General features: G+C 41.8%; 1 protein-coding gene across 2 annotated transcripts in view; it reads right to left on the bottom strand.

Annotated features, from left to right (window-relative positions):
• Positions 1 to 1,364: 1,364 nt before the first annotated feature.
• SORCS3 (sortilin related VPS10 domain containing receptor 3) overlaps positions 1,365 to 12,955 on the bottom strand; it is a 273,052-nt gene continuing 261,461 nt past the window's right edge. For both annotated transcript variants that reach the window (XM_086899396.1, XM_086899397.1), the window contains 4 exons: positions 12,607 to 12,706; positions 10,484 to 10,589; positions 6,226 to 6,386; positions 1,365 to 5,648 (listed from right to left, as the gene is read on the bottom strand). In XM_086899396.1, coding sequence (XP_086755522.1) covers positions 5,584 to 5,648; positions 6,226 to 6,386; positions 10,484 to 10,589; positions 12,607 to 12,706 — 432 coding nt within the window. In that variant the 3' untranslated portion in view covers positions 1,365 to 5,583. The remainder of the gene's footprint in view (positions 5,649 to 6,225; positions 6,387 to 10,483; positions 10,590 to 12,606; positions 12,707 to 12,955) is intronic.

The raw sequence follows: 12,955 nt of genomic DNA on the forward strand, positions 1-12,955 counted from the left end.
GCAGCCCATAAAGCTTAGAAAAGTGATCTGTCTCTGGGTCCTGTCACCTGCCATTTCCCTGATGTAGCACCATGATATACAACAGCAGACCAGCACTCAAGTGATGTATTACAATAATATGTCAGTAATGCAGTGGTGCTTTGATAACCCTCAATAATCAAAGAGTACTTCACTGGAGAGAGGGCCAGGGGAAAAGGAAGAGCCAGGCAGAAGGCAAAGTCAGCTAAGCACAGCCTCAGCCTGTTGCAGTGTGCGGTGCCACGAGTGAGTAAGTGATGAGTTGACTCCAGGAGTAGTTATGATGAGTTCTCCTGAGCAGCACCGTATTCCCTGATAGAGGGGTATTTGGCACAACCACGACAATTTCATAATGTAGTAAACAATGCTTATACTACTCTTAATAAAGGGAATAAGAGGTCCATCCTTCACAGAAATAACAGCTGGATTCAGACAAAGATTGAGTTCCTGCTCATGTTTCTAGGCTATGAAGTTTAAGTGCCTGCACTTGACTTCCCAGCTGCACTTAGCTGGGCTTCTGAACAGCTGAGCACTGGGTTTCAGTGGAAGCTTGTTAAACCATGGCAATTTTATCCTTTGTGCCTGTCTGTCCATAACTTGTAGCTCAGGATCCCATGAACTCAAGTATTACACTATCATTGCTGAAAAGAGGGGCAGACACAAACATTTCAAAAGCTGTGAGGTCTTCTGCAATGCTGAAAGCATCTCATACATCACACTTGGAGATGGCCAACCTAGTCCTTCATGGCCTGACTTTTTCAGCTTTCTGACATAAAGAAAATCAGAAACAATTGCAGTTTATGAACCTCAGACCTAAAGGAAAGGTGTGTGTGCATGCATGAGCATGGGTGGAGATGGCTGATGCATATCCAGAGACACACTTCCATGCTCCCTTTTCTGTTTTTCAACAGTCTCTTCTGCCAAGGAGTGAAGAAACTTTTTCTTTCTTTTCTTTTTTTCCCCCCACATTGGCACTTCATAGTCTCTTAAAAGCTAAAATCAGATAGGTGAGAGCATAGGATTTATGGGGTTGTGCTTGTACAAGCAGAGTGTTCTCCCCTCCTATTCATGTCTGAGGCTCCAAACAGAATCTGCCTGTAGAATGAAAAGGTAAGAAGGTAATTATTTTTGGAGAGGAGCACTAAGAAGAAAGGAGAGGTAGTTGTTTTCTCTTTTATCTTAAAAATCTTGCCTTAGAATATTTCTCTGTTGACACTCCATGTGCATGCATGACCCTGAACAACAGAGTTGGAGGGATAGATATGGCAAGGGAAATTCAGAAGAGAAGGCTTTGCCAAAAGGAAATCTAAAAAGGACAAAGATTGAAAAAAGCAGCCAGGGGTAACTCTGATGTACAAAAATACATTTATTTTCAACAATTCCAAAACCACTGCCTTTTTTTACAGTAGAAATATTCAAATGGAACAATAAAACCAAGAACAGTATATATATATGTATATATATGACTCATGCAGTTGTATTACTGTGTTCAGTACAGGTATTGCAATTGTCTGTCTCATTTAATCCTTTGAAACCACAGTGGTGGTTTGGGTTTAATGCACTGTCCAACATCATCAGAAAGAGTGTGTGGATTCTGGTTCAGTTCATTATCCCTGGAATGTGTGTGGGAGCTGATTGAAGGGAAAGGGAGGAGAACAGGACATCAGGACATCTTTCTACATCTGTGAAACCATAGTCCAGAAGAAAATGCACACTTCCTACACATGTTCTCACTGATGGCAACTGTGTCTGAAACGCTCCGTAGCCCTCTGTCACTCAGGTCTCACCTCTGATCCTTCCAGGTTTAGTGGTAGGGTTCTTGAGTACCAGTTAAGCTAAACAAATGATCTGTTCATGGTTTATATCAGACTGTCAGCTGCACAGAGCCAGAAGCTGCATCTAGTCTCCAGATCTCATGCATTATTCCTAAATTACACCTAATCCATCATGGAGGATAGGCTGGCAGTGATAGAGGGCACTGACCCAGTCTCTTGCTCTCTGTCTCTCTCTCTTTCATTTCCTCTTTTTTCATAATTACAGTGTGGGATCTATTTATGTTCCATTGATGCCATTGCCTATTTCCATCCCTACTCAGGTAAATAATAATCTACAGCTTCAAGGATTTCCATTACCATTTACCTCAGGGGTAAAACTTGCAGGGGGGAAAAAACCCTGATGGCAACCCCAGGTTGTTATTTCCCAGCAAGACAAATAAAAGTGGCCAGTACTCCAGTCTGTGCTAACACTGCAGCCCAAACAGGGCTGGCTGCCCAATCCAAACCTTACAGAGCTCCCATGGATGGACAGGAATGAAATAGCAACCCTTCCTGTATTCTAAAGGAGCAGATTTCAGTCATGAACCCAAGCTTTTTTCAGCCTCCATCAGCTGTGACTGTGCCCTAGAAAAGCAGGAATGACCTGGTGAATGTGGTCTCATGTACAGCTTGGGGATGTGCCTGCAGCACATACCCTGGTCCTGACAGCATGAGCCAAGCTACACTGAGAGGCAGCAACATCCACCAAGTCTTATGGAAGAAGTTTGAGCAAATGTAAGAATCAGTCAGACTTTTCTGACATGCAGTTTTGGCTTCATGGATTTTTCTTGTTTGCTCTGTAGGATACTTTAAGATCATTTTGGATGGAAAATTACATCCTAGACAGGTGTTTCTCCAAAAGTGTCATTCAGAAATTTCTCAGCCTTCACTGAGATTAAATTTCTTTTGAGAAGTGAATTTTTTTTATGTTTTATTCAATGGCTTATTCCCAATTTTTCCTTCTTACTTTCTCCCATTTGAGACATTTAACAGAAATTTTTAAAAGTGTAAAGGAATAAAATGTAAAAAAATGTGAAAAGAAATTAAGAAAAAAGATTGCAAAAACTAATCCTCTGCCTTTCATGTTAAAACAACATGAGGTCAAGCCCATGAAAACCCTATAAAATTCCAAACAACAACGAAAAATTTCACTTTGCCTCGTGGTTTCCAAAGGAAATAGTTAATACAGAAAATACTGAGTATTTTACATTCAGTCCTCTGCAGCAGCTCAGCACAGCAGTACCTCAAATCCTAATGATCAGCAAAGACTGAGATCAGCCCACAATTTAGCTCAAAGCCCATGGGACCATCGTTTATGTACATCCCTCCCACCTATACCTCAATGGGAAGCTATGGCCTTGTGCTAACAGTCCTATCACCAGACTGGGCCATTACAGTAAACTACTGTGGTGTTTCAGAACAGAGACAGTAATGCAACAGTTTATGCACTTGTGATGGATGGAAACCAAGGTTAAATGGAATAACATAGCCATTGCTCTTCATCTTGTATTAGAAACCAGAGCAGAAAAGTGAGGGGGAAAACAGAAGAGAAATATTTTTAAATCAGCAGAAAAAATAAATAAATAATTCCACAAACCTGACTGGAAATAGAACTGAGAATATTTTGTTTTAGTATTTCTCAAGAAACAGTTCTTCCTTATTTTTTAGGTTTACATTTTTCATCTTGAAACACCTCCTCAGTTCTGCAAAATTCTGTTTACTCACTTTTCTCTCCACCTGCAGAGCCATCAGGATTTTAACCTTTGAAAGACATTCCAGCCCACTAACAGAGTGAATACATGTAGCTGAGACTGGTTTGTAGCCCACTGGCCTGATGCAATCAGAAAGATAGCAAAGTAACACCTAAATTCCAGCCATCTCCTCATTTGAGACCAGGTATATTAAAGGCGTTTGAGGTCCTGTATCCAGATCCTAGGAAATGGTAACAAACATTGTCATCTGCTGTCATTTCTGCTTCCTGTTACCAAACAAACACTAGAACATCTTCCCAGACATGCCCCAAATCTTTCTTCCCCTCCTGCTGGGTCCTAAAAGTCAATACTCTGCAGAATAAGGTTCATTTTTGGCATCATCAACTCAAGAAAAATGGATAAAAAGTAATTCATCACTAAGTCAACCTCTTGCCCCTAAACTCCACCTCTTCATAGGGATATCCTCAATTCAGTGTAGTAAAGTTTCTACAGAGCTTTTTCAATATATTTTCTTCATTAACCTCCCTGTTCTAATCAGAAAACACCAACCTACCATGCAGAAATCTTCACTCTGAATTGGAAGCTGCCACTCTGCAGCACTCACAGGAAAGAACCTGTCATAGCTCATTAATGCAGGTCTGACCCTCCACTGCCCTCTCCAAAGAGTAGTCCCTAATAGCTTACATCACGTTCAGCCAAAATTTACTACTCTTACACATCCTAAGTAGCACTTCCCTTCATCAGCTTAACTGCAAAAAGCATGACATCCCCCTGGGAATAAAGCTACTGCAACCTGACCCACTGAGTTGAGCTCAGCTTGTACTGGGTACAGCAAGGCCACTGATATTTGCCCACATAGAGATGGTGATGATTTCAGGATTCTTTTCCTCATTTTCACTAACAGATGCCACTAAGATCATTCTCAGAAGTGGGCAACAGTGACAGAGATGAATAGATGGTAAACATCATTAAAATATTCATGACAAGCTCATAGTCTGGCCTGCTAATATCTTTTTCTGCCCCATCACAAGAAATGACACTATATATATATATATATGTAAAAAAAGGCTTGCAGTTATACATAGAGAAATAAACTACTCTCTTTATAGAGAGCAGTGTCAGATTGAAATATGACAGACAACTGGAACACGCTTGGAACCCAGGTGTGACTCAAGTGCTCACCAGGGTCCCTGTTTGGCTGGCGTGTACGTGTGTGTGTGTGCACGTGGGCGTGCATGTGTGTGTGTGGTTCAGGTTTTCTTTTAAACATATCTTCTTTTACTAAACATTAAATTATTTCCCAAGAAATAAAAAGCTATGTACACTGTAATTATCTACAGTAGGCCTTCGGCATCCTCGCTATTCACATGCACAGGGTTCGGGCTGCATTCATAAACTCAGGCTTGCTCCTCCACTGCTTGTGGTGCTGTCCCCTCCAGCCAGTCTGTAGTCCAAGGAACACTGACATGTGTGTTTGCTCTGATTTTTTTTTTTTTCCCTTTCTCAGCAGCCAACAGTGCCAGAGGGTGACTGAAATTAAAAGCAATTAAAAGAGACAAGATCCTGCAAAAAGCTGAGACATGCATGTCACTGGAAAGCGAGGGATGTTGGCATGTTGCAGAGCCTGGTCCAACAACCCAGTCTGAACCCTCTGGCAGGATGAAGCAGCTGATTCATGACTTATGCTGAAAAGAGCTGAAAAGGGACAATTTACTTACATGTTGCCTGAGGTATGACACCTATCTGTTGGATTTGAATACTTAATTCCCATTATTTAACAGGAAGCTGGCATTCAAATCTCATCGCACACTTGACTCATTCTTTGCTTTATATTTCTAATCTGATGTGTATTCTTTAAATATGAAGAACCTCTGCTATTTATGAATGCAGCCCTGGTAAACACAAAAAGCCCACCCCATTCCCTCCCAAATGATAATAATGACATATAACTCTTTCTTTTTTCATAATAATAATAATTATAACAATAATAATTACAAATAAAAAGTCAGAAATGCTGTAGACCAAGTGGATTCTCAGTATTAAACACTAGTGCAGTTGGGGATTTCCTTTGTGCTTTCACTGTTGGCAATTGTTGAGATGCTTCCTGTGGAGGAGAAAATAGAGAAGAGAATCAGTGCAGTGGCTTCAACAGTCTGGTCTATGTTGCTTCTCACTCCTCCTTGGGATGTGGTAGTGTAAGTGTAAAGACAGAAAAGATGCTTAAAAATTACACATTCTTTTATGTATTTACAATAAGCAGGGGACATGCAGAAAACTCAATTAATACAGCTCAGCTGACCAGCAGTAAACTCATTAAGCTGTTAGGGACATATTTGCTTGTAATCATAGCACACCAACAGTGTAAGCCTGGCTCAGCAGACTCGTTTGAGGGTGCAGGGAATTTGGCACTCCTCCACAGGGAATAGGTGTGAGCCACAGCTATTACCCACTTCTTTATACCTACTGCTGGAGCCACGTTCCTACCCTGGGAAAAGCTGAAAAGCTGTAAGAGAAACTCCATTACCCTGCTGCTGAGAGAGATTTGCCCAATGAGAGATTATCTCAGTGCCTCAGGACTCTACTTCTACTCGAGGTCACAGTCACTGCCTCTCCTAATACCCAAAAGACCAAGATCTTCACCCAGACTGTGAAACAAAACTCAGTTGAGGGCTGTTTCTCACCCATCACTCGTGTGTCCAGCTCTTTGTCCATCAGCTCCTCAGGGTCTGTGAACTCACTCAGGGTGATTTTGGGGGCATTTTCACTTTGGCTGACAGAGCCAATCATTTCCTGCTCCTTGTCATGCTGAACTTGGGCATAGATGTTAATCCAAGGGATTTTCCTGCACAGGAAAGGAAAATGAGAGGTTATGTTTTTTAACACAGGGATCCTCAGCATGTCATTTATTAATGAGACAAGCTAAACTGAGACCAATCCCAGAAATGCAGTACTAGCAGTGATGCAAAGTATGAGCTCTCAGATGGTGAAACTACCACATAGATGTTCATCTCTGAAAGTGCCTTTAGCATCCACTAATTCCAGTAACAGCCTACAGGTACTCCAAATCTCAGGCCATTGTCTTCATATCATGTGCACAAAGACTCCCTCAGCTGCAAACTTCAATGTTCTGCCCTTTTAAATGAGAAATTGTGCACACAGTGGACACTGCACTCAGCTCAGAGAACAGCAATCAACTAAGTACAATCAGCTGCAATTGTCAACTCTCTCAGTATTTATTATATGATCAGTGTTGCATTGGAAACCAAAAGTAAAAATCAATTTGGCACTAGTATCAACTGAGCAAAAAAATTGCTGGGCTTGTTGCTGCTGACAGGCCCACACTGACTCAGAAGAAACTGCCACATCTGAGTTATAAAGAATTGTTCCTGCCTCAGAGTCAGAAAGAATTTGGACCTCATAACACCCATCCAAAGTCTATTTGTTACCATTCCATTGAAAAAGCCAGTTTGTCATGCTATGGATCAAGTAAGTTTGTAGGGACTTATTTTTCTTTGCTGCTCAGGAAGTCAAGGAAATGAAGGGATTATTTCTTCCTCCTTCTCCCAAGCAAAGTTACCTTGACCTGCTAGAATGACATCCTTGAGAGTCAGTTAGGTAGACAGATTATATAAACCTAGACAGAGAGGTAGTAATCCCTGGAGGAATGCAAGTTTAAAATGAGAGACCCAAAAAGGAATGTGTTAAGCATCATGGGGGTTGCCAGGATTATCTGCATTGCCTGTTGGAAGTTGACTGTTTTTCCTAATGCTCTTAGAAAGTCTTTGTGCCACATGCAGTTCACACTGCTCCAATAAGGAAAACTTAGAGAATATTTTAAGTTCCTTAAAGCACACAGGAGCTAGAGAGAAAGAAGTCGTGTTCAAAAGAAGTAATATAAAATGCCATACCTTTATGCTGATCTATCTGCTGTTGGATATGTCAGAGACTGAAAGCAGCCTCAGCTCTCATTAATTCAATAATCTATGCTGATTTTACTCCAGCGAAGTTCTGGCCTAAACCAACTTGTGCTGTTGCTTGATTTGGCATTCTGTTCTTAACCAGCATCAAGCCAGGACATATTTGGGAAGTTTAGAAGCAGCAGACAAATCTCATGATATCCCTTCCTCCTACCTTCTAATGTTTAAATATGCCTTAAATGCCACCAGAAGATACAGGAACGACACAAGAAATGAGTGAGAACTAATGTATTTCCATAGGATCTAAGTGCCCAGAATTTGTCTGGAGATGTACAGAGACATGAGAACACGCCTGGAGATAGTGGAAGACTTGGTTCTGCTTCCAAACAATTCAATGGCAGAGCAGTGATCGTCTCTGAACTTGAGTGGAAAGGTGAGAAAAACTCTTTAGAACTGTGAGGCAGAGAGCCAAGGTACTTCAGAGAGTTGGGGAAAAAGGAAACTGAGATGGCTGTACATATGTGAATGCACACCCAAATACCTAATCCTGCTGTGATTACACAACCACATCACTCTGAGCACACACAAGCACACAGTCCTGCACTGCTGTCCCAGGACACACACATGGACTGCCCCACAGCCCCACCACTGCTCAGCACTCATACACACACAGTATTGACTGATATATGCTCAATCTTCCAGAAAAAAAAAACAAACAGCTTTTTTACAGATTATTTCCATACTTTCCCCTTCTTCCTTCCTTTTCCACTGGGACCTCCTCAATAAGCATCTCTCTGGCAGCAGTGTTTAACATGCCTGCTGAGTCTATAAATTGATGGACTCACAATAATGAGTCTGTTTGCAAACCAGCAAAGCACCAACTCTATGAATCTGTAGAATTAAAAAATCACATCAGCTCTCCCACAGCCTTTCCCTGTCAGCAGAACTTCTGTATTCAGGCTGGGACCACCACTAATCAGAGAAGTACACTTGGATAATGGACCTCTGCATCACTGAGAGCTACAGGAAAGCTTTTGGTTTTGCTCCCCTTTTTCTACTGAAAATCATTGCATGCTCTCATTTCTGTTCCACTGAGCCAGGGGTTTTAGACAGAGCTGAAAAGTTGCTTTCTGTTCTGAAAAATCAAGTTGAGAACACTCTGTGTATATGACTTATCCTAAACTTTGTCAATTCAAACTGGGGTTTCCCCTTTGGGACAGAGAGATAAGAGTGGACAGCCATCTAATAAGATTTTGGACTAAGAAAAACTGATGCTTTAACCACCTCCCTCTTCACTTCCAATTTGTAATCAAACAATCAACTTTCAGACAGATTTTAACAAGGCAGGGTCTCCACAGCCCTAGAGCACAATAGAAGGCTGATGGCTGCTATACTCAAAGCTCAGAGTGCTTAAGTAGTACAAGAGTCAGTTTTATGAGTTGCAGCAGCAGAACATGACCCAGAGAGTGTCAAAGCAAAGTGCATTAACAAGCTCCTCACTGTTCTCTGGCAGCTGGAATATAAAGACCCTTTTTCCTGGTAACTGCTGACCACAGGACCAAGGACATGAGGCCAAACCCAGGAAACAATCTCACCAAGGGATTGGTGGAAAGCATGTCTTACACAGGGCTGTACCTACATCTTGTCACATCTCCCAGGAAGACTTCTTTGCCTTCCTCATCCTACACCTGGGTGTGAGAGTCATCATCAGCTGCCTCCCCAGCTCAGTATTGAATAAATGCCTTAAACAAATCCCATTCCCCTGGGAAGCTGTATTCCACCTCACAGAAGCAGAGAGGGGACTTCAGGCTGCAAAAGGAGGTGGTGCTGTGGGCCTTGAAATCTGCATCTGAGCAGAGTCACACAAATGCTTTCCCTGGAAATTGTCCTGGGCCACTGAAGTCAGTGGGAGCTTGATAACAGTTAGCAGTGTGTCCAGGATCAAGCACTACAAGGTGAGCCACTCACTGATTCAGACAATGGGGAATGCAAGATGTTAGCAAGGAGGGAAACTTTAAACCTGGAGATCAAGATAGATGCCAGTCTTATCATATAATTTAATTTTGAATATTGTTTGTATCCCACTAACATCCTTAGAGAATACTAGCCTTATCCTGGGGGCAGAAAAGCTGGAGAAAGCAACATTTCCCTGGAATCTGGAAAGGAAAAGCTCTAGTTTTTTGTTAAGAGGAACTACCATGTCCAGAAAGTTTATTTATTTAATTTTAAGTCAGACTCAGCTTATGTTTCTAACATAACATTTCGCCACTAGTCAGGACCTAGGCACACAGAGCATTTTATACTGTAAGTACTGTACTGAATGCAAAGTTTCTCCTAAGGAGCTCCATCTGCTTAAAATATATCCTCAAAATCAGACCTTCAGCAAACAGGCCATTCTTATCACATAGTTTGTTTCACAGCTTGCAGCAGCCAAGTGCCATAGGCCAGACCTGGTCCTGCCTGCTGTCTGGAAGCAGAAGATTTACATTAACATCTGTCAAGGTAAATCTCAACACATATTCCCAAAGGCATTTTGATGCTTTACACAAATTTTTCTGGCTTTGAGTCTCCCACCTTTAACATAAACACACCTGTTCCTCTGCAAGATTAACCTATTCACTTTGCAAGATACAAATGAGCTGCTGCTGCACTAAGGCAGCTGGGCAGGTGGGTACAGACTGGGAGAAGTCATTCATCATGTGGTTTTTGACTAAGCTTGCTTTGTGTATCTCAGTACTCAGTGAGCACAAAGGTTGCTTCCCATTTCTGGTCTGTGGTTTAAATACAGCTGCTGAAGCAGAAGATTATTTCTGAGCTCCTGGTGAAGTCTTGGAGCACCAGCTTTGTGGTGAAACAGCAGTAGATGGTTTTCTCTCTAAGCACCAGAAAGAGGGAACCACATTCATCTAAGCCTGAGGCCAGCACAGTTCACTCTACATTTGCAATTCAGGCACAGCTCTGCCTAGGCTTCCTGCAAATCGCCCAGCGTCGCTTCCTCCCACCCCAAAGTTTTTCAACTCACCTTTTGAATTTGTAGATTAAAAAAACAGCCAAGCCCACAAACACCACTGACAACAACATCAGCATTGCTGAGCTGCTGTGACCTGAGCTGGAATCCACAAGGGGTGCTGCAGGAGGAAAGGCAAAGCATTACTATTGAGGGATATTACAAGGAAACACATTAACTACCGAGAGCTGAGCTCAACTCTGTCACGTTATCACCACTGCATGGTGCATGCTGGTTTTGGCAAGACCAATCAGCAGGAAACAAATTGGTTCTCTTGTCCTTCGAAAGTCAAGGCTCTTTTTCAAGACAGTGCAGTCTGACATCCCTGAGTGAAAAGGCACAGCCAGCCACACTTAGCTGAATGCCCAATCACTCCTGTATTAACACTGGGCTATTACTTTTCAGGTTTTTCCAGGTACTAGAGTGGAAATGAATTTTATGAAGCATGGCTTAATACATCTATTCCCCTTTGGAGAAGATGCCTTAGAGCATCAATGAGCAGCACAACTCCCATCTTCCAAGGATATTCATCTATCTCACATGTGACAGGGATCTACTCCTGTGACAAGCCTCAAGGTCCATCCTCGTAAAGACTTTTAAATTGAGTCAGTTTCCATAATGTGGAAGAGCCCAAAGCAACAATCCTGGATCCAAGCACACAATACATTATAATGTTTTGTAGATTCTGATCCTTGACATTTTGTCTAGCTAAATACAGTATATTCCTATACCTTGTTTATGCAGCTATTCCAAGAGCTCATCAGAGCACAGCATCTTAATGGCCTGAGCACTGTGCTGAGATCAAGTGTCTGATGAGAAGTCTCTAATGATGCACAAATGATTATAAGTAGCAGCTGAGTGTTTCTCGTTTTGCATAAATATTTGGCTTTGGTGTTTTACTATTCTCTATTATTTTTCTGTCACCCTGAAGACAGGGACAAAGTCATGCAAATAGTTCTGATTTCACTGTCAAATTTACACACCTAACAGTCTGATCCTGGTAGTATTCTGCAGCTAATACTTTTGACTTTTGTGGGAAAGACTGTCATTTCATCCAAGTCAAAACACTATAGGAACAGTCATGAAACAAATGCAGCACCTGCACTGGAAAGGGTGCAAGAATAGCTGCAAAATGTAATTTAAATGCAGTGTCTTGCTAGAACCAAGCCAGATTCTGGAGAATTCCAGCTACCTGGAGACCTCAGACATTGCATCGCATTCCCAGTTTTGCAAATTAATCAAATTCAGGCTACTCCTAATGTGAGTATCTGACTCACATTCCAAAGGAACAGTTAGAGAGTGAAGGTAAAAAGGCATTGCCTGTAGGAAAGGTCATGAGCCTTGATTCAGCCCAGCTCTAGGCTCTCTGAGAAGAAGCTGAAGTGTATTATTGTGGGATACGAATCCCAGTCTTTCAGAGAGGCTATCAGCAAGGGCACTTGCACAAGATCCCACATTTCGGAGAATTACAAGGGTAGTCATAAAAAGTAAGGGCAAAAATAAATCCACCACCTTCTTTGTAACCATCACTGTTTCATCAATAGCTGAGACCTTCGCACTAGGCTGGTTTAAAGTAAAGGGACTGACAAAGCTTAAAGTGACTCTTTGTTACTCTGTGCAAAAACAGAGATAGGTAGAGTTGAAATTTAAATAAGTTCTAATTTTTGGAAGTCAATTTTCAGGCACAAATTCCCTTTAAGAGGCCCCTATATTTTCCTGAGTACTTTGCCCCTTTAAAGCTTCTTAGCTAGTCATAACAGGAACAAGCCCTTTGCTATAAGGATTTGATCAAACATCCATGAAACTTAATAATAGCCCACTGAATTCCACAGGTATTCAATAAAGCCTTAATGGAACACCATTCACCTGGTTTTCTAAAATACTTGAGAAACACCAATGCACTTGTTAGTTAAGCCACAGGGAACTCTTACAAGGTATTTTTTATGCTTGTACAAACTGGAGCATGAATATGCCCTTGATAGGTTGGTTTAACAGTTCCTACTTCTACCAAAACATCTCAATTGGCACATAGCCCAGTGGCACAGGCCAGACTGTGAGAGCTCTGAGGCACACTGATTCTCCTGGGGTTGTCTGAAGCCTTAGGAGAATCACAGCTGTGCCTTTGACTCCACACTTACCTAATGTTAACTGAGTAACATACACAACCACTTCAACACCAGGCTTCAGTTCAAACTGGACCAGGTTCTGGTTGAGAGCATTAAAAAGGATTTCTACCACCTGATCAAATAAGAAGAGATACAACAGTTACAGCACAGAAGATGGCAAAGTCTGGAGAACATTCAGGAATACACAAAGCCCATGAATAGTGGCTGACATCTCTTAGTGGCTTCAGTAGGGCCTGAGAAGTGGAGAGGAATGCAGATGTGCTTTAGATGGAACTGGATATCCAGTGGACATGGTAGAACTTGCAGGTAAGCCTCCCTTACAGAACCTATGAGACTCTCATTGCATGTTACTACATCTCTC

This window comes from Cyanistes caeruleus, chromosome 8 (genome assembly GCF_971803275.1).
Source record: "Cyanistes caeruleus chromosome 8, bCyaCae1.hap1.1, whole genome shotgun sequence".
Classification (NCBI taxonomy): domain Eukaryota; kingdom Metazoa; phylum Chordata; class Aves; order Passeriformes; family Paridae; genus Cyanistes; species Cyanistes caeruleus.